The 20,880-nt window shown below is 40.8% G+C and overlaps 1 protein-coding gene across 2 annotated transcripts in view; it reads right to left on the bottom strand.

Moving 5' to 3' along the window:
* LRP5 (LDL receptor related protein 5) overlaps positions 1-20,880 on the bottom strand; it is a 121,706-nt gene that overhangs the window by 41,216 nt on the left and 59,610 nt on the right. For both annotated transcript variants that reach the window (XM_082192051.1, XM_082192052.1), the window contains exons 6-7: positions 12,486-12,882; positions 11,848-12,019 (exon numbers count right to left, since the gene is read on the bottom strand). In XM_082192051.1, coding sequence (XP_082048177.1) covers positions 11,848-12,019; positions 12,486-12,882 — 569 coding nt within the window. The remainder of the gene's footprint in view (positions 1-11,847; positions 12,020-12,485; positions 12,883-20,880) is intronic.

The raw sequence follows: 20,880 nt of genomic DNA, 5'->3' as shown, positions 1-20,880 counted from the left end.
TTTATTGGTTGCATGTCTTTTAATTAAATTTAAGTTGCTTTTGTGAGGAAAGCAACCAACAAATATAATTAAATAACGATACAAATAAATAAATAATTGCAGGATTTGGGCTAGATGACCGTTGGGGTCCCTTTCAAGTCTACAATTCCATAATTCTATGAAATAAATATCATTTGGGAGTTTCTTTGGGATTTAGCCTGAATAAAAGAAGTGTCCCTTAATTCTGATTCTAGTTATTACTGAATTCTACACAAGTCTTCTGTTCTTTATATTCACAGAATTGCTCAATCCTGTTCCAGTATACCTTCAGGGCAGGCAGCAGGAGGTCTAAATATATGACAGACTGACAGCATGCAAAAGTCATACAGCTAATACACGCACACCTATATCCCTAACCCCTGAAATGGCAATTGAAGCGCAAGCTTTTTCTTCAGCTTTTGCAGGACTTTCAGGCCTATACATTTTAGCAGGAAGCAAATTCTGGAGGTGTCTATTAGCAACCGAAAGCCTGCCTCCTTACTATTTGTATTTGCCCCTTGGAGGAAAGCAATTTGTACATCCACTGAGAATGGAAGAGGACACGGAAGAATCATAGAGCTGGAAGGAACCCTGGGAGTCATCTAGTCCAACCCCCAGCCATGCACAAATCTCAACTAAAGCATCCAAGACAGATAGCTATCTGCTTAACAACGCCCAGAGTCTACCACCTTCTGAGGGAGTGTGTTCCACTGTGGAACAGCTCTTACCACCAGAAATTCTTCCTGCTTAGTTGGAATCTACCTTCTTGTAACTTGAATCCATTGGTTTGGGTCCTAGAAAACAAACGTGCTCCATCTTCCATGTGATGGCCCTTTAGATATTTGAAGACAGCTATCATATCTCCTCTTAATCTCCTCTTTCCGAGGCTAAACACACCCAACTCCCTCCAGTGTTCCTCATAAGGCTTGGTTTCCAGACCCTTTATCATCTTGAAGCAAAGGTCTCTGTCATCCTTGCTATTTTCAAACATGGTACCTACATGCAAACATGCCAGGCAGGAATAATGGGAAAGGAGAGCCTAGGAGGAATTTCCTACATACAAAGGACAGCCCTCAAATATTAAGGAAAATATTATGATTATGATTATGATTATGATTATTATTATCATCATCCATTTATTTACCTCTAAGTGGTATGCAGCAAAATTAAAAACACAAAGGTTACATCAATATACAGAACATCAATACAAATAATTAATTATTACAGAAGACAGGGCTTAGCTTTAACAAAAGCCTGGGGGGGAAATGTGTCTCTTAAAAGATTAAGGTAATAGATGGCAACCCAACCGCAGAGGCAGCACCATACTGAGGAGTGTTATTTACCAGCAGCAGCCGCTCGGGTGAACAGACAGAAATAAGGAAAAGGATCCTGAACTTTTAACAGCTGGGCATAAAGCCAAGCAGGAATCGAGAAGAGGAACTTCTTGCTACCACCACCAGCCAATCCCGTTTGGTTTGGAGCAAGCAAGCAAAGAGGATGGTGCCACATGTGCACATGCCCTCCTGCTGCTAGCAAAATGCTGGCAGCAGAGAGCGGCACACAGGGACATGCACACATCTGGCGCCTGGCAGCTAGGCTGAAAGGGGAGTAAGTGGCAAGCTGCTTGCCTCCATTCAGCCTGAGGCCCAAAGAGGGGGAAAGCTGCCTTAGCCAGGCCAGGCTATTTGATGTTCTTGCCCAGCGCAGTCTACTCTGGCTGACAGTAGCTTTCCAGGGTCTCAGGCAGAGGTTTTTCCCACCATCAGCTACCTAATGCTTTTATAATAAGTTACTATATATATATATATATAGAGAGAGAGAGAGAAAGAGAGAGAGATGCCATATATTGAAATTGCTCTGCCACTTTGCTATGCCCCCCCCCCCAGAATTGAATACATTAGACTGTACCTTAATTTGAACACTGGGTGATATCAAACTATGTCCTACTAGGAGTACACACATTGAAATCAATGGTCTTAATTCCATTGATTTCAAAGGGTCAACTCTGAGTATAACCAATGTCAGCTCACTCACACCACCTTCCATACCGCTTCAAGTGGTGAACAAGGCTATGAAAAATCAAATTACACTACAATGGTCAAAAGCAGGAAGGGTTACTAGGTTTGCATATAACAGCAAGGGCAGAAAAGCTCTCTCCAGTCATGTGTTCCTTGTTACTATGGCTTTGTGTTGTTGTTGTTGTTGTTGTTAACCTTTTAGTAAAAGCTTTTGATTTTATACACTTGGAACATTCATTTGTGAAACCCCTCCCTTATTATAAAGTTAATAATTAAAATGCATGACATGATGCAGGAGTAAAAGGACCCAGCTTCCACCCCACCCATGAGATAAGCTGCAGGAGACGATTGTGCCTTTGCTTAACCCCCCTCACACCCACACCCACATATCAATTATTGGTATCTTGAGATCCCAACACAGTGACGAAAACAAGGAAATGTGACTGAAAGATTGTGAGCTCAAGATGCACCCACAAAGAGGAGTAAATCTATATTGCTTGTTTTCTGCAAAGTCTGCTTCCTCCTCCTCCTCCTCCTCAAAGGCCACTACATGCAGCTTCCAACCAAATTTTGCAGCGCCTCACCCCATACCCCCCCCACGTCCATTTCCAACTGCTTAAAAAGTTTGTTCATCTCTCTCTCTTTTTGGAGGCCAAGATGGAGCAGAAAAAATACCCCTGGCATCCAACAGACCCCTGAAGTTTCTTGTCATGGGTTTTTTGCTGTACAGTCAGCGACACAGTTTTGTTTTTATGTTACAAAAACAGGGGAGGGCTGACTCCAGGGCTCTTGAAGTAGTATTGACCACATAAACATGTACTTTGTGGCACACATAAATTCTAAGGTTTTACACACCCTATTTTCAGAAGTTGCTATGGACAGAGTGGACCCCAGTTAAGCTTTTGGTTGTTTCACTTTCTACATTCATTTTGATCGGAGTAATTTGGGCCACCTCTAGCTTATCAAGTTTAAATGCAATTATAAAAAAATATATATTGAAAAAATATATATTGAGACCTGGACATCCATAGCCTGTGTTATGTTTTAACAAGATTCATAATATCTGGCCTTGTTATTGCTACAGTAGAAGACCACTGGCAGTTAAGCTTTGGTCAAATCCATTTCTCCAGTCTTCTTTCAAGCCCACATCTTACTATAGCAGCAGTAAGTAAAGCTAGAGATAAATCTTATCCTAGATAACTCCCACAGGAAGAGAGAAGTCTGATGCATGTTCACATTTACAGTAGTTAGCTGAGAATCTTTCTCCAATTCCGCAATATGGAAAGCAATTAGGTTGCACATGGCACCAAGTAATAAAAAGTCTCACACTGAAAGGAGAATATATTGAGCAATAGCAGGATTTTTTTTTAAGAGCAGTCTTTAGTTGGCCATAGTAGGTGACAACATTATTTTGTTTTAAAGTGGTATAAATAGCATAGGGGCTATAACACTTTTGGAAGAGATTAAAACACATGCAATATACTTTTATCTTACAGCATTTCACTAATATATTTTTGAGTGTTAAGAATTCAGCATGGAAATTTGGATGTTAGCACAAGGAAATCTTTCATAATGACTTCACAATAGCAATTAAATGCTTGAACTTCAAAATGCAAGTCATAGTCCTAAACAGCAATATACTGGAAGGCTGAACAAGCGAACAAAGCAGTGAGAATTAGATCCAAAGATAGTGATTAGTGCTGAAATGAAATAATGAGTACTTAGGCGGAGTTGGGGTAAGAAAATTTGCATGCCAGTTCTTATGCAGCTAGACTTCCTTTGTAAATCTCCATCATTGGTTTTCACCAAGTGACAGACAATTACTAGAGGACCTGGTAATGGGAACTATTCTAACAGTAGCAGTCATGACACTGGCTGTAATCTTGCATGCATTTAGTCCAATTAAATCCAATTGATTTTCAATAATACACAAGGATGTGTGTATCATTGCAGCTAAACTCATAGTCCGTCATCCTCTAAAATATTACAATTTGATGCAATTAGGAAACAAGTCCAGTCAACAAGGTCAGTTCAAAATCCAAGCAGCATCTCAGCTGTATAATCATCTAACATGGTGAAACTATTTGTCAGTACCTAAACATGCTTAAACCAGTTTTATACATTTAATATATATTTTTGCAGACGCTAGCATTAGAAAACAACTGATCAATGGTAGCATATTTTAAAAGTTCAGAAATTTCAGCGTAGGACCTCAATCAACATTTAAGCAACCATGTTATGATGTTGTATTATAAGGAAATTAAACATCTCCAGAAGAGATTTAAGAAGGCAAATGGCCATTACGGGGGGAGGGGGGAATCTAGCCACTGTAAACAGAATGAACAACTGAATGGAAAATTTACATCTATGAATGGATGATAGACGACATTTTCAAAAACCCTTGTAAAATTGTAGTAAATGATGAACAAAGTCCGCAGAGACAAAGCAAGATGAAAACTGACAATGGATTCAACGTCTTCAATAGTTCTCAACAGGCTCCCAAGGGAAAGTTAGAAAGGGAAAAGGCAGCAGGGCTACCTATAGGAGCTGCCATGCAAAAGGGCAGCAGGGGGCCACCTTAGGTGAAGGAAGTCTTACAATAAAAGGTGACAAGCAAAACATATGGAGCATTACACTGAAATCAGCATGCAGACATACGAACGACTGCAATCATAAAAGCCAAGAGGCAACCAATATTAAGTGGAAAGACATGGCACATTATATTGTTTGCCTATGCCAATGTTCAACTGGGGTGTGTGTGTTAAAAACAACTTAAGCCACCTAGAGGTTTTCTTATGGTTCAGCCACATGAGTAATCAATCGTCTTTAAGTTTAACCATTTTCCGTCATTTCCTCATGCAAGCTGAAGTATGGCCATTTCCCAGTTCTAGATTAATTCAGTATACAAAATTAAGATAGGCCTCAAATAATTGTTTCCTATTGCTTTTTATTCAAAAATAAGGCTGAAGTTTAAATATAATAGGTAGTTTTCAATAGGTTAATGCTGTAAGCTTTCATAATAAGAGATGCCTCTTAACTAAAAACCAAGACCGGGGTGCAAATCTATCCTCGGTAATTTGCATATACAATCACAGAAAGAAATGAAAAGATACCTAGAAGCTAAAACAAAATGACTTAACAGGGAGGTGATTTAAATTTCATATGTTAATTTTGCAGAAAGCTTCCAACTTAGGTGTGAATTCCCCTTCGCACAACTCAAACAATTGTGGTGTAAGACAGTTTTTAAAATTGCCTGCTCAGGCGGATGATTTATTGACCACTTTCACCACTTTCACGCTTGTAGCCCCATCAAAGCCAGTAGAACTATACCAGTCAATGAGCAACTCCCCTCCCGGCGTCTCCTGGTTTCTTTAGAAAAACCTAAAAGGGGAGGAGAAAGTACTCTGAAACTGCATTTGCATAAGTGCACAACACAGGGGATTTCTGAGCATTCATATCGGCCAAATCAACCAAACAAATTGCCTGAAGAACTGCAACAGTAAGCTATTGGAGTTCTTATGTCGGCAACTTCAGAAGTCCATCGGGAGAATAAAATCTTTTATAATAATAATAATAATAATCATAATAATAATAATAATAATAATAATCAATCACGATTCTTGTTCTGTCTCTCAAAACCTGGGGGAAAAAACCCTGTGCACCACTAGTTTAGCCTTCTTACTAAAAAATGAATACAAGATAAAAAGGAGCCGACAGCTGGAAGAGAGCCAATAGAAAGCTTTCAGCAGCAAAATGCAAAGAGAACTGTTTGTTCTGTATTCAGAATTTTACATGGAACTCCACAGATGAGATGGCATATCTGGCTACAGGTCCAAGAATACACATTTATTACACAGAGAATGCTGTTGTTAAAAATAAATTGGAGATTAATGCCTTCTAACCAGAAGTGCACGGAGAAGAATTCCTGAGCAATTCAATTCCCACAAGGAAAGAACAAAGTTTTCTTTCAAAAGTCACCTTTTACTGGGAAGGGTGCTCCTTTACAGGGAGCCCCTAGTTGAGAAATAGACAGCTCCTGGCTTTCTATTTATAGTCATTCAGGCAGTGAATAGTTTCATTCCAAATGCCACAAGGCATACATGCAACCTTTTATTCCAGGGGCCTGATTTGTGTTTCATTTCATAAAGTCCAGGGCTAGGAAGACAAAAAAGAATTTTTAACAAGTGTGCAACAGAAACTTGGGAAGGGTGTGTGTGTGTTCAGCTTCTTTATTAGACTAAACTAGATTCTCAGACGCTGGTATGAGGGGTTGGGGGCTGGGGGGGGGGACAGAACTCAGAAACTTTCCTATACAGTTTTGCTTTTTAAAAGAAATGTAGCTCTAGAACTGCATGGGCTTTTTTTGCTCATTAACCATGAATACTAGTGCCCTGCAATTTAAGCAAATGGGGGGGGGAGAGGGGGGGTGACAAAAGGAAAAGGAACAGAGGGGTGCAAGCATTTCAATTAGCTGGCTTTGAAGGACCCTTCTGAATGAGAAAGACAGAACACACTTGTCAAATGCAAGTTCAAGTGAAAGGCACTTCTGCCAATGAAGTGCGCAGATGGCTGTGGGGGTTCCGCTAAACCTTCGCTGGGCCCCCATTATGTCTTCATTGCTCACAAAAAAAGGCAAGGGTCACCTACAGTTTAGAATAAGTTAGCTTCCTTTCCCACAGGATGACTCGAGTCAAAGTGGTGAGGAAAGTCTTCCCTTTTTGAGTGACTGCTGTCTCATCAAGGCACTAAACACTTATATAAAAAAGCTGAAGAAAGGCATTTTTTAAAAAAATATCTTCCCACCACTGCAGATACCAGATAAATGGAATATGGCTGAGCATTTCTATTAAGGGGGAATGCAGAGGGATTCTAGGCAGCTAACACTATTTTCAGCATCTTGTTCAGCAGGCTTTTCCCTCCATAGGTTCATAGAACACAGAGTTCAAAACCATGTACAACTTGGAATAAGTGGACATTCAATTTCTATCACATATTCGCCCGTAGGAAAGAGCATGACACCTTAGCTCAAGATTTGGGGGGGGGGCTGTGTGTGTGAGAGAGAGAGAGAGAGAGAGACAGACAGACAGACAGACAGACTGACTGACTGACTGACTGACTCTTGTATAAGCAAACTCTGTCCTGCAAACTTCTAAAAAGAAAAGCAGTTATAGCTTGGCATGTTCTGTATGTGTTGATAAATTATAATGGAAATAAAGTTGAAAAAGCATCACAGGAATCTTACACCAGTACAATGCAGAAGTTTCCCTGCAACTGATCACAGGGCAGAAATGAATGACAAGTAATTCTATGGCCGCATGCAAAATTACATTCTTTTGGATACCATTTGAACTAATTCCCACTGTAGTGAGAGTGCAGCACTTTGGGGGGGGGGGAGAGAGTAGGATTCATGTTAGGACGGTATGAATTGACCTATAAACCGATAAGACTTCTCCTGTTCAGTTTAGTTATCACCAAAGAGCAGCTAGAGTCTGTTCCAGACTGGTCCTGAGCCACTCTCATTACTACTTCTGCTAAGACTAAAAGCTGTATCACCACTGCTGTGCTGCCACCACCCCAGTTGCAATGCAGGGCAGACATTACTTCTTGCTTCAAATGCTATTGCTTTGGATCCAAAGTTAATGAAAATCACAGAAGGAAAGTTTTTCATCTTCTTGCTTCCACTGCAGCCACCTGTGGCCATAAAAAAAACTTATCGGGGTTGTGAGGGCAACTCCTGAGCACTGTGGGATGGGCTGCAGGGGAGAGAAGGAGAAAGGAAATCTGTGAACTTCCTTAACAACTCACATTAGGATCCAAGCCATTGTCTTAATGGTGGGCAGGGCAGCAGGTGTTTGCTGCTGCTTGTTGCTATTGGTTGCCCAGGCCAATGGTACTTAGGATCAAAATCTACTTTAGGGGATCAGGAGATCCTCCAGAGAAGCACATGATATGACATAGGAGCCACAGCTGAAAGGAGAGCATTGGAGACAAGCATCCCATGCAAGTTTATGTTGTGTATAATCTCGAGGGAGTTATTTTGGCCTGGAGAAGATGGTATGGAAGTAAAAGGAAACAAAATAAAATGCACAGAAATAAATAAAATGGTCAGAGCTTCTGCACACAAAAATGATGTTTGGAGCCAAGTCCCGTAATGACTATGCCTTGGGTTTCTTCTTTAGAAGAATAAGGCATGGGCAAATTGTATAGGAAGTGGTTGAAAGTTAGCATTCTCTTTCACCCACCGGAAGTAAACTATTAGTTGTTATCCAAGTTTCAGATTTGTGTGTAGCTATACTGTTGCAGTCGACAGTGGCCCTTTAGTTGTTTCCTCGGGGTCAGTCAACTTGGTAGGGCTCATGGTGATCAATGCCTATTTCTCCTTCAACTGTGGGAAGGCAGTTGCTTTACTTCTGACACAGCCTTCTCAGTGGTCAAAGGTCAGATTCCTCCTATTCAGAGCTCCCAATGGTTTCCTCCTCCCTGTCCCATTTTTTGAAATAAAAGTTCATTTTGGCATTGAATTAAGAAAGCACAATTAATTTTAAGCACAACTCTGCAACTTTTCTTTAACTTTTAAAAAGCTTGACTAACTATGAATAGTATTGCGAGAACTAAAGTGATTTCTTCCAAAGCAAAAATAGAAAAGTTTCGGCAAATGAAAAAGATCACATTAGAATTTCAAGACAAAGGAATCCCTACTCACATTCACTCTTCTTGCTAATACTGTGGTCCCCTGTGTTTTGCATTGTGGCAAGGCAAATTTGGGTACTGAAAGGGGGAGGGATAAGAGCTATGCTAATTTGCCCTGCAACTAATATTCTGAATCAGATTTTGATTGTCTTTCCTTTCTTTCTTTTTTTACCAGTCTTTTTTATCATTAGCACTTCTACAACACATTAGGTACAAAACAAGAATATAATTACATTTTAATGAATAGATGCTAGGATGAATTCAAAAATTCTGGATTAATCTACATTCATTTAGGGATGAAAAGACAACAATCAGTAAACAAGAAGTTTCTGCTACCTTTTATGGGGGGAAACTTTTCTTGCACTGACCTAGATTGAGGTAATTATTTCAAATATCACATATCATACGGTAGAAATATCCCAGGGGAAGATTGTTTTCTAGAAAGATCAACACCCTGAAAGCCTTTTCTGATCACAGAAGTACAGGCTAGGCATTATCTATCTTTAGTTTACAGAAATATTTTCACACTTTATAATCTGTGACCAGAGAGCAAAGCCAGGATGAATTGGGTTAATAAGAATTACCAAGTGGACTTTGGTGGGTTGGTCGATGGAGGGGACAGAACAGCGGGCTGACACTAATGACCTGGGTGTCACGCTTCAGAGAGACTTCTTAGCATAACACAATGCTTCAGAATGTCTAGGCATAAAGTCTGACTCCTTCAGGAGAAAGTAACTGCAAAACCTTTAAAATGATAAATGGGGCGGTGGAGAGAGATACAACCCCATATTTAATAATTCCCTGTGTTGCATTTTATCCCTAACTATAGTTTCGAAAATATTTAAATTAGAAACATGTCTAAAAATAGGGAAATAGTTCAGATTTTTGTAATTATGCCTCAGGGTCATTAAGCAAATCCTGAAGAGATAATACCAAACCACAAAATTGGTTTTTAAAGAGAATTAGGAACTTCCACACGTGGATGCCAGTAGCTCTTTGCTTCAATCTCTGCTGGAACCTTGTAATCCGTATTAATCTACTGTTCGTTCAAGGAAAGTTAACTTTTTTTCCAATGAAGTCCTAAATTTGCTTTCAATTCTTTTATGTTCCTTAACTCTGCAGCAGCCAATTCTGTAGAGCTAAGATACATTATTTCCACATAAACTATGTGAAATCTGCTGTATTTCTCATCTTTCTACACTCCCCCCCCCCCACTCCTTACCCTTTTGCACATGCTGCCAAACTAACTTAGCAAAAAGTTTTAAAAGCTGGGAACAATGCTACCACAGGGTGCCAAATTTGCAGTGAAAGCCCCAAAGGCTGTTGTCACGCAAAGTTTGACAGGCCTTGCCAAATGGTTTCTTCAGGATATAAACTGCTTGTGAAGTGACTGAGTCCTTTGTATTTACAGCTGAATGCTGCAGATGGGAAGGTCTCTGCCAAGAAAGAGTAACTGCTGTTTTTGCCATGTGAAGGTTTAACACACATAAATAAGGAGCACACTCACTCCTAACGTGCACAGCAATGTTTAGCTGCTTTAGGAGCGGGGGTGGGGGGGTGGGCCTTCCACCTCAAGGAACTGGGTAGGTAAAAAGAGTTTTATTTTCTGAAAGTAACATAGTGTTAGAGAAGCATCATGATATGCAATGGAATGAACAAAACTACCAACTGAGCACCCTTGTCTATAGATTAAACTTGGCAACTCTCCCCCTCCCCCCAAAAAAACTTATTATAACTCCCCACCCCCCACACACCTGAAGGCCCAGGAGCTGTTTTGTGGAAGGTCCTTGACCAAAGATTTATTGGAATCTGTACCCTGTAGTACTCTGAATATTGGGAGCATTAAAATTCAAATATGAGAAACTACAATCATCTCTTTACTCTATTCCAGGAGAAGGAGTCCTATGAATAAGAAACAGATTAACAAGGACACCCCTTTACAAGTTCCAATATCCAGTGAATAAATAGTATAAATAGTATGCTTTATTACACAGCACCAAAAGTAGGTGCTTTATCATCATTGTGCTGGGTGGGTTGGGGCAATTTCTAAAGATTTGAGAAATTGGGGCCAATCCCCTCGGGGAGAAGCATATCTCAATGGAAGGGCACATGCATTTCGATGAAGAAGAGACAGTTCTGGACTACACAGGCCACTGATCTGACACAGCTTAAAGCAGCTTCATATCAATGAGGCACTCAAATCTCATTCTCTCATCATCTTTTAAACTCAAAAAACCCACTTACAAAAAGAAACGTGATGTGCCTCATATAGGAAGCAGACTAGTAGAGCAAAGTATGTGAGCGACTAACTGTTTCTCACCTTCAAACCTCTAACTCAAAACAAATAAAGCCAAAACTCATGAGTGAGAAACCAGAATTTTGGAACTATCAGACCTTGCCTCATAAGCATGTAAATAGAAACATTAGCACACTTTTTCCTGCTGTTAAGTTATTCCCTTAATGTCCTAATCTGTTTTTCCTTTACACTCTCCTAAAAGGCATTTAGTATTAGGTGTTTTGACAGAGAGGAAAGTCCTCTAACACCATATAGAGATGTTCAAGCATTCCTACAGCTGGCTTGGTGGCTATGTATCAGAAGACATATTTTACTGAACTTATTTACATCCTATTGCATAAAGTTAGCAAGTCTTGAAGTTACACAAAATCCTTCCATCCATCTGTATGAGGACAGCTAAACGAACTACATGTGCAGAACAAGACAACTCTGCTGAAATGTCTCAAACAGAACAACATTTGCTTAAAAAACCTTTCTCCAAGTTTCGGCGCATTCAAGAATGAGCCAAAGACTCCGTTAAGTTAGTTTTACAATAACAGTTTAGTTCCAATTACTCTTCTGATTCCTGGGTCAGGGTCTATTAAAATTAATTCAGTTGCAACGATACAGTCACAGATCTCTATTGCATCCACACCTTGACTCCCGTTTATAGAACTCTGTAGCACTTGGAATTTCAACCAGTTCAGAAACCATTTGTGGTAAAAATAGATCATTTCCAAGAAAACAAAGATGAGCCAATGTGACAATATGAGTAATACTCATAGTAGCTCAAGAGAGTTAGTTCTTATCAAAGCTGTCTGAAAAAATATAATTTTTCTAATTTACCTCAATTTTGTCAGTCTTCGCATCTCCCCAGTAAAGTTTATTTTCTTCAAGATCCAATGCCAAACCATTAGGCCACCCTAATGATGTATTCACCAGAACTTTCCTCTCAGAACCATCTAAATAAGCAGACTCAATCTTCGGATTTTCACCCCAGTCTGTCCAATACATATAGCTGTTGGGAAATAATAATAATAATAATATGCTGTTTTACACACGCCTCCTCCTTACACACAAATATTTGATGAAAATATACTACTGCAATTTCAAGTTGTGACATTTGCTGAGAAACTTTAATTAGTAGTAGAATCTGTGATTAGCAGTCAGTGTATCCCCAGAGCTCACAAGATTCATAAATTGTCATTTTAAATAAAGGAGGAGATACAAAATCCCACTCAAGATATCATGAAGGCCCTCACTACAACACAGGATTTGATGCTTGGCTATCCTAAATAGATAGTAATGAAGCATATGGATTGGAAGAATGGCAGTGAATTCAGCAGAGACTAGCACCACCAATACACTAGATCCTGCACTCTCAGAATATACAACATTTAAATACCTTCTTTCACAAGCCTAGAAAACAAAAGCAGAGCCATCTCTTCATTTTGTATCAATGACCAAAGACATGCAACACTCACCCCATCACAGGATTAAGCACTATTGCTCTAGGTTCATCTAGGTTTTCCGATATAATGATCTTCCTCGATGTCCCATTCAGCCGCGTAACTTCAATGCGATCGGTACCAGTGTCGGTCCAGTACAAGTTTCTAGCCACCCAGTCTACAGCTATACCATCAGGGTGATTTACTTCTGTCGTCACAAGGGTTTGGGCTCCTGACCCATCGAGAAAAGCCCGACGAATGGCTCTGACATCATCATCAGTCCAGTATATATAACCCTCCACAGGATCATAGTCTATCGCAATAGCATGCCTGATATTATCTATTTGCAAAATGATGTCGGTGAAATCTGGCATGTCCAAGGAAATTCTTCGTAAATCTGTTCTTCTGGCAAGCAAAAGCACTTCTTCAGCGCCTGGAAAAAGGAAGAGAATAACCAGTAAATAACCAGCAATTTCCATTATTTAAGTTTCATTTACTATTTAGAAAGCAATGCTGTAGAAGTTATGGAAAATGAAGACTGATAAGTGTGGTCAAATTTTGTTCTGGCACTATGTGGCATAATAGTGAACCTGGGCTGCTCATCTCCTCAACTGATTTGAAGTACGGAGATGAGACTGTAGTGTCTGAACCCTAACACTCATCTTCACCATTCCTATACTAGTAAACGGGAAGCAAAGCCAAAGTACAACACTGAAAAATGCAAGGAGGTGGTGATGAAGGAGCAACACTTGGGAGATTCCTTCTCTGATGTGGGCAACAGAAAATTCTGATACTCCTAATACATTCCCCAAACATAACCTTATGAACCCACTCTTCTCATTTTTAAAAATATAGTTCTCTATATAGTTGAAAATACTTGTAGCAAACGAAATAAACCCAAAATACAAAATGCCCCTTATGCTAAGAGAACTTTAAGACTTCTGCTGAGGTCATTTGTTGGATAGGTGTGCTTAGTATAGATGCTACATACAATACTATGCCTCTAGGAAACAGCTATTGGCTGAGTTGACAAGTTTTGTGGGATATGATGTCTAGACGTTTTCCCGCAGCAAATATGCTAGCAAATGAAATCATATCCTACTCTTATGAACCTTTTAAACATTTATATGAAAATTCAGTATGTTTTTCCTTTTGCAATGGAATAAAATGACATTTGAGACATAACTGGGTTGTCTTCCTTTTTTCAATGTTAAAATATTACCCTTTGGGTACTTTAAAAATATTTTGCTCAACATTTGTAATACAGAAAATCATCTACTCGTTTGTCTAGTTTCCACTGCACCTCTTGCCACCATTATATCTCCTCCACTAAAGGTGGACACTGGACTTTCAAATTTCAGCAGCACCTTGTGCAAGGCCAAAATTCCTCCCCTCTTATCTTCTGTTCTACTCAATTTACTATGTCACAGTTGTGGCACCCTGTGGCGCCCCCTGGGCCCAGTGCAGTAGAACCGGTTGTGCTGCTCTAAATCCATCCTTGCCTCTACCTTCCATCAAACATAACCCATCTGCCTGGAAATAGAAATCCCTCCAAGTGAGCTGTTTTCTCGCTTGGGCAGATGCTGCTCTTAGCCACAGAGGAAGGCACCATTTTGAGGATACCTCTCTGCAATACCCTTGTGCCCTTGGCTCTGGGGCAGGAAGGAGAGAGACAGTGCTAGACAGCAAGTAGCACAAGGGAAGCAGGAAATGGACAAACAGCCACTACTTTCTCCATGTGGCCAGGACACTCTATTCCTAGTTGTCTGAAGCTGGCATCCATGTGCTAGCTTCATCCTTCAGAGAGAGGTCCGGAGGGTGGCAACATGAGAACAGGCCTTCTCTGCAGTGGCTCCCCATCTGTGGAATGCTCTCCCCAGGGAAGTTCGCCTGCTGCCTTCATTATACACTTTTAGGCACCCGGCAAAAATGTTCCTTTTTAACCAGGCCTTTGGTTGACCTGATCAACATCCCATGCCCTTTTGAAATGAGGCTCTTTGGAAGGTGTGCATTATTGAGTTATTGCTTTTATTGTTATTTTATATATTATGACCTTTTTATGTGAACCGCCCTGAGACCTCCAGGTATAGAGTGGTATATTATTATTATTATTATTATTATTATTATTATTATTATTAATTGGGGGGCAGACCTTGGGGGGTTTGTATGCTTAGCACAGACCCATACCTTGCCTATAAAAATTTCTGAAAGTGTGTAGGATTATTCCCACCTGTTTGTACTCTTAAGATTTTGTACATATTACAACACAATTATGTTGTAGTTTTATTTTCCTCTGCAGAAACATGTGAACTATCTAGACAGTTAGTGGAATATAAGTTGAAGAAAACAGAAACCTTTTACAAAAATAACACTTGAATTTGTAATACATTCCACATCTTTCAACTGCTTTTTACTCTGTGATTTGGACAAAACTGGGGTGCCAGTCGCAGAGACGATTCAGACCCCAAGGTCTTTGCAGGCTTGCAGCCTTGGGATGTTCCTGGATCTGCTGATGCACCTGGATTTTCGGGTTGCAGCAGTGCTCAGGAATGCCTTTTTCCGAACTCTAACGAGTTAGGAGGTTGTAGCACTTTTCTCCAGACTCACACCTCATAATCATCCACGCTTTTGTAACCGTACAGCGAAAAAAAGTGGGCTGTTCAAGGGCAAGGAAATGGAGGGTGGGGAAGTAGAAAGGCCTGTGTGGCAGGGAATGGGAAACACAAAACTGGAATCCCCTTCCTCGCATGGTCATTTGTATCCTGCCTCAGTAGCCCCTGATAGATTCTAAGCTAAGGAGACACAGCAAATAATACAGGCCTAATTACTGGGCTAAGAAATGTATACAGCACTCTGAATAATGCAGTGCAGAGATGGGTAATTTATAGCACACATACCAGATGCAGGCTGCCAAGTCCCTTTTACAGCTTGTGGGCTGGCGGGAGCCATGGCTGTGTGCAGCGCCTGAAATATCCCCCCGCAGGGTATGGCAGCTGACTGTGGCATTGCCACCTAAGCTCTGCAAAGTTATGTATAATCTCATAACTTTGAGAAAAGTCCAGGTGGCTCAACCAAACTGACAACAGGCACCACTGTTGCCATGACAGAGAGACATCAAGGCCTCAGAATGGGAAACAAAACTGCCCTGAAAGGCCTAATGGAAAACTGAAAAATAGCCTCTCTATAAAACAAGTTATATAATGACATGCCTCATGCTGAAGCTTCAAAGAATCTGTGAAGCGTGCAAACACACACACACACCCCTTGCAAGAAATAGTATGGAGGGAATATTTATTCAAAAGCAAGAACTAAATGCAAGAATGTATGGATATCTGTTTACATTCACAGTGGACCAGACAGGTGGTGCTTAATTTAATGGATAAGAGTAAACAGAATCATCATTGCCAGACTGGCTCAACTGAAGAACTAGAAAGGGTAAACCACATGTTAATATATACAGACATCAATGTGCAGACAGGAATGGAACAGCTCAGAGCTTTTGCAAAGCCCCTTTGGATGAAACTGATTATCTGGTCCCATTTTGGTTTGGATTCAAGCCTGGGTACGGCACCAAAACCACCTTGGTTGCCGGGATGGATGACCTCTGTAGAGAAAGACACATGGAGTGTGCAACCTTCTCATCTTTCCTTTACCTCCTGCCAGCATTTGATACCATCTACCATGATATTTTACTGCACTGACTTTGTGGGTTAGATGGAGGAGACCTGTTAATTGGGCCCCCAAGCAGTTTAGGGCATTAAAGGCAAGTAACAGAACAACGCCACAGCGGGTGGCGCTGTGGCCTAAACCACAGAGCCTAGGGCTTGCCGATCAGAAGGTCAGCGGTTCGAATCCCTGCGACGGGGTGAGTTCCTGTTGCTCCTGCTCCTGCCAACCTACCACTTCAAAAGCACGTTAAAGTGCAAGTAGATAAATAGGTACTGCTCCGGTGGGAAGGTAAAGGGCATTTCCGTGTGCTGCTTTGGTTCACCAGAAGCGGCTTAGTCATGCTGGCCACATGACCCGGAAGCTGTACACTGGCTCCCTTGGCCAGTAAAGCGAGGTGAGTGCCACAACCCCAGAGTCGTCCATGACTGGACCGAATGGTCAGGGGTCCCTTTACCTTTACCTAACAGTACCTTGTACTGGTGCTGCAGGTAGAAGAATTCTGCCCCTACCTGCCCTGTCTGCTCCACCTCATGGCACATCTGCCAGGCCTTTTCCATTTAACTCCCCCCCCCCCAATGCCTTTTTATAAAGCTTCTGGATGAGGTAACTACTGACTGGTGAGCTTGACATTGACACAAGGGAAGGCCTTGAACAGATAATTCAACAGTCAGTCTGTTAGCATTTAGAAAAGGATGCTATGATTACTAAGACCCAGCATAGATTTCTCAGAAATAAGTCATGCCAGACCAATCTGATTTCTTTTTTTGATGGAATTACAAACTTGGTGGATCAGGGAAATCCTGTGGACCTAGTGTATCTTGATTTCAGTAAGGCTTTTGACAAAGTCCCCCATGATTTTTTTGTGAGGAAGCTGGTAAAATGTGGGTTGAATGAAATAACTGTTAGGTGGATTTGTAGTTGGTTGACTGACCGAACCCAAAGTGTACTCATTAATGGTTCCTCATCATCCTGGGGAAAAGTGACAAGTGGGGTGCTGCAGGGTTCTGTCCTGGGCCTGTTGTTGTTTAACATATTTATAAATGACTTGGACGAAGGAATTGAGGGGATGCTCAGCAGATTTGCAGATGACACCAAACTGGGAGGGGTAGCTAATGCCACAGAAGACAGAAACAGAATTCAAAATGACCTTAACAGGTTGCAGAACTGGGCACAAGCTAACAAAATGAATCTCAATAGGGACAAATGTAAGGTTCTGCACCTATGCAGGAAGAACCAGATGCACAAATATAGGATGGGGGACACCTGGCTTACTAGCAGTACATGTGAAAAGGATCGAGGGGTCTTGGTGGACCACAAGCTTAACAGGAGTCAACAGTGTGATGCAGCAGCAAAAAAAGCTAATGCTATTCCAGGCTTCATTAACAAAAGTATAGTGTCACCTTGGGCGAGTCACTGCATCTCAGCCTACCCTACTTCACAGGGTTGTTGTGGGGATTAAATGAGGAGGGAGAAAATGACGCATGGTTCCCCCAGCTTCTTGGAGGAAAAAGTGAGGTATAAATGCAATGAATGACTGAATGACTTAATATTTAGGGAATCTGCAATCATTGGAAGAAGGAAAAAAGAGGGGTGAGTATGCACATACAGCCTAATGGCCCTTTCCAATGCAGAGAAACATGCATGTACTCGCGCACATCCCACCTCTACACAATTTCTCCAGCTTCCTTCCCACCATGAAGATAGTCCCACACATTTTCAAAGAAGCCACCTCGTGCCAATTTCTTATTTGTGGAAACACCCTCCGGGCTCCTTTTTACATCTTCACAACTGTCACTGCACATATATGTTGACACCAACACACACACATGCTCACACGTACCCTATTCCTCATCAAGATGCCCAACTGGAGTCCAATGCAGTTTGGAGTCCAGGCTGCAACTGCTTCCATAGGAAGTGATACACAATCCGTACAGCACTTACGTACCTACGGTGCTGGATTCAAAGCAACAGTGCCTAACCAGATATACCAACCATTCCCCTAGAAAAACTAAAACAGTGCAAGAACCCTCTCAAACTGCTGTTGTGGTGGTAACTCTAGGGAAAGCAGCTGGAGTACACAAACTGAAGTTTCCGACAACATGCTGAGCCACAAATACCAGATAGTACACGGTAGCCAAGTTTCCCCCGGTGTTGTTTAAAAACCTATAAAATGCTAAGAACCTGAAGGGTTGGCTTGCATGTGTTGTTGTTGTTTTAATTAATGACATAATAACTTCTGGTTCAGAGGAGACAAACAGAGGTAGGACACACTGTTCCAAAAAGTCATTTAGTGGCCACTACCAGACAATACCAATTTGCACGGTGACACTGGAAATGAAGTTTTCTACATCTTATATGTTTTACCAAGATTCTAAAAGAAATTTAGAGTAATTAAGGCTCATTGTGTAAAGGGACTGTGTGTTCCAACGTGGTTCGGGCAGCAAAGAGAGCGCTGGTTGTGAAATATTTTATTTGGGGTGGGGAGCCACCAGGACACTTTTCTTCTTCAAATTTACACTTTCTGGACTATCACCCAACTCACTTCTAACCTGTTGTGCTGCACACAGACTTTGAAGGAATACCAATGCTGAGTAATTTTAAAATGCTTAAAAAAAAAAGGAATGCAAAAAACAAACTGAAGCACATTTCTGAAACACAGAGTACATTCAACACAGGATACAAAACGCAGAAAGACAGAGGGTGACACAGGGGCACTAATCCTCAATTTATCCCGGGAAGAAGTACTCATCTGGGGCCTGACTCATCCTGAACTCAGACAGCTGGGCCTTGCTGCTGTTGCTCTGACCTCTGTTCTCCAAGACAGCAAAGGCTGGATTCATGCTGCCTCCAACAACGTTTTCCATGTAATATAAAACAGACCAGAAAATGAATGCGTTTCTGAAATTAAGTGCATTCAACTTTCTCCAAATGAATTTCAAAGAAATTGTCATTTAACTTACCTTTCAAAGAATAAAAAAAAATCTCAAATACAATCATTTTCCAGAACTACAGCGTTGTGTCTCTGACTTCTCCCACACTAATAATTCACTCACATATCCCCATTTGTTGGTCTGTCCACACCACCACTTACAATGCCTTAATAGGTCCCCTAACCATGATTTGGTATTTAACATATTCCAAAAAATTCACCTTTCATTTAAGTCAAAGGAAATGTCTGTTCATAGAGCTATGGCACTCGTGATCGTTTCACATCACAAATGTAGTCAATTACAGGCAGCATTGGGGGGGGGGAGTGTTCACATTCCAAGTTAGCTAAGATTTTCCCACTGGCAATGGATTTTGAGACACCTGAAGGTCAGCTAATCCAAACCCCATGTCTTAAGGTAAAATTAACTGCATATAAAATAGCTTATATCACATCCAGATGCTTAAAAGTCTTAAATTCACCAGCTAATCTGGGTTGGTGCTGGAAAATTCCTTCCTGAGCCAAAACGGGGATCCAAAGCATTATTTAAGGCAATGCATATATACTCTTACTGTTTTTAAAAGTCTAAGTCTACATCCGTCAACTATTTGCCAGAAAAAAATGGGGAAAAGAATGTCTATGTAACACCATATGACCCACTTAATTAGCAAGGAAAAAAATGCATGAATTCCTTATGCTTAAAAGAGGGAAGCAAGAAACCTGAACTCTTCAGACTCAGCAGACTGAAGTTACAATTTTTGTTAAAGCAACCAGCCTTTTCCTTCTACCACTTCCTCACCGTGCTACTAAATTGTCTTAACATTTTCTGTTTCCATTCCTGAAAATGTAACAGATCTTTTGTCAATCGATATGACAAAACTAACATCCATACAGGCCTAGACATTTTAATGAGCTGCATTTAGGAACACCTGCTCAGTGTAACTGAATTTGAAAGGAGAAACAAACCCACAAAACACAAGTGTTGGTCCATTTATCCTCCATCCCTGAGCGCTTCTCATTTTGTAGTTAATGAAAAGCCATGCAGGAAGCAAGAGAGGGATGGTTTGTAACTGAGATAGCAGTCCCTTTAATCCATTAGGTTTACATTTTAAAATATCCAAAGTAGGTGTCGCACTTTCAGAGATCGCCGCTTTGTGCCACTATTAAAAATTCATGTTTCAGCTCTGAAAATGGCAGCTGCATTCTATTTACAAAATTAACTCCAATCAGAGTTGACAGCAGCAAAGCAGCCCATCTCACCAGCTCAACAAGAGCTGTTTGTCATTCTCCCCTTGGCCCACTTCACATTTGACAAGTGACAAGACATTTATAATACAGTAACAAATGCTCCAATTTATTCACCCAACCTAAACAAATGTAGACAGCGCTGGTTGCTGTTGCTAATCCATGCCAGAAAATGCCATGCTATTCCTTTCCCATTTGTCTGTCTACTAATCAGACTGGAACAATGCTCTCTTGTGGGTGCTTCGCTAACCCTTCTGCCTTTCTCCCTCCACTGCTAACTTTTTACAGGCCCCATTCTACTGGGAGTGACTTTGGGGGTGGGGGAGTAAAGATTAGCAAATTTGAAAAAACTGTCATTGGAAAATTGCACCTCCAATGAATACAGAACACATCCTAACTTTTATTAGAACCAAGCTGATTTTTAAAGGCTATGCATAGATGAGCCACATATAGATCTGTTAGTTTCTGAAACAGATTAAGTTATCTGGCAAATTTCCTCTGCATATTATTGTGGGGAACATTGTTCTATATTGTAAGCAGGATATCATGTTTGTTACCATGATTTGCTTTTTTGTGTTTTTATATTGTGAA

Source organism: Podarcis vaucheri (genome assembly GCF_965113315.1).
Source record: "Podarcis vaucheri genome assembly, chromosome: 1".
In the NCBI taxonomy this organism is placed as follows: domain Eukaryota; kingdom Metazoa; phylum Chordata; class Lepidosauria; order Squamata; family Lacertidae; genus Podarcis; species Podarcis vaucheri.
This window is presented reverse-complemented; position numbering and strand designations above follow the sequence as displayed.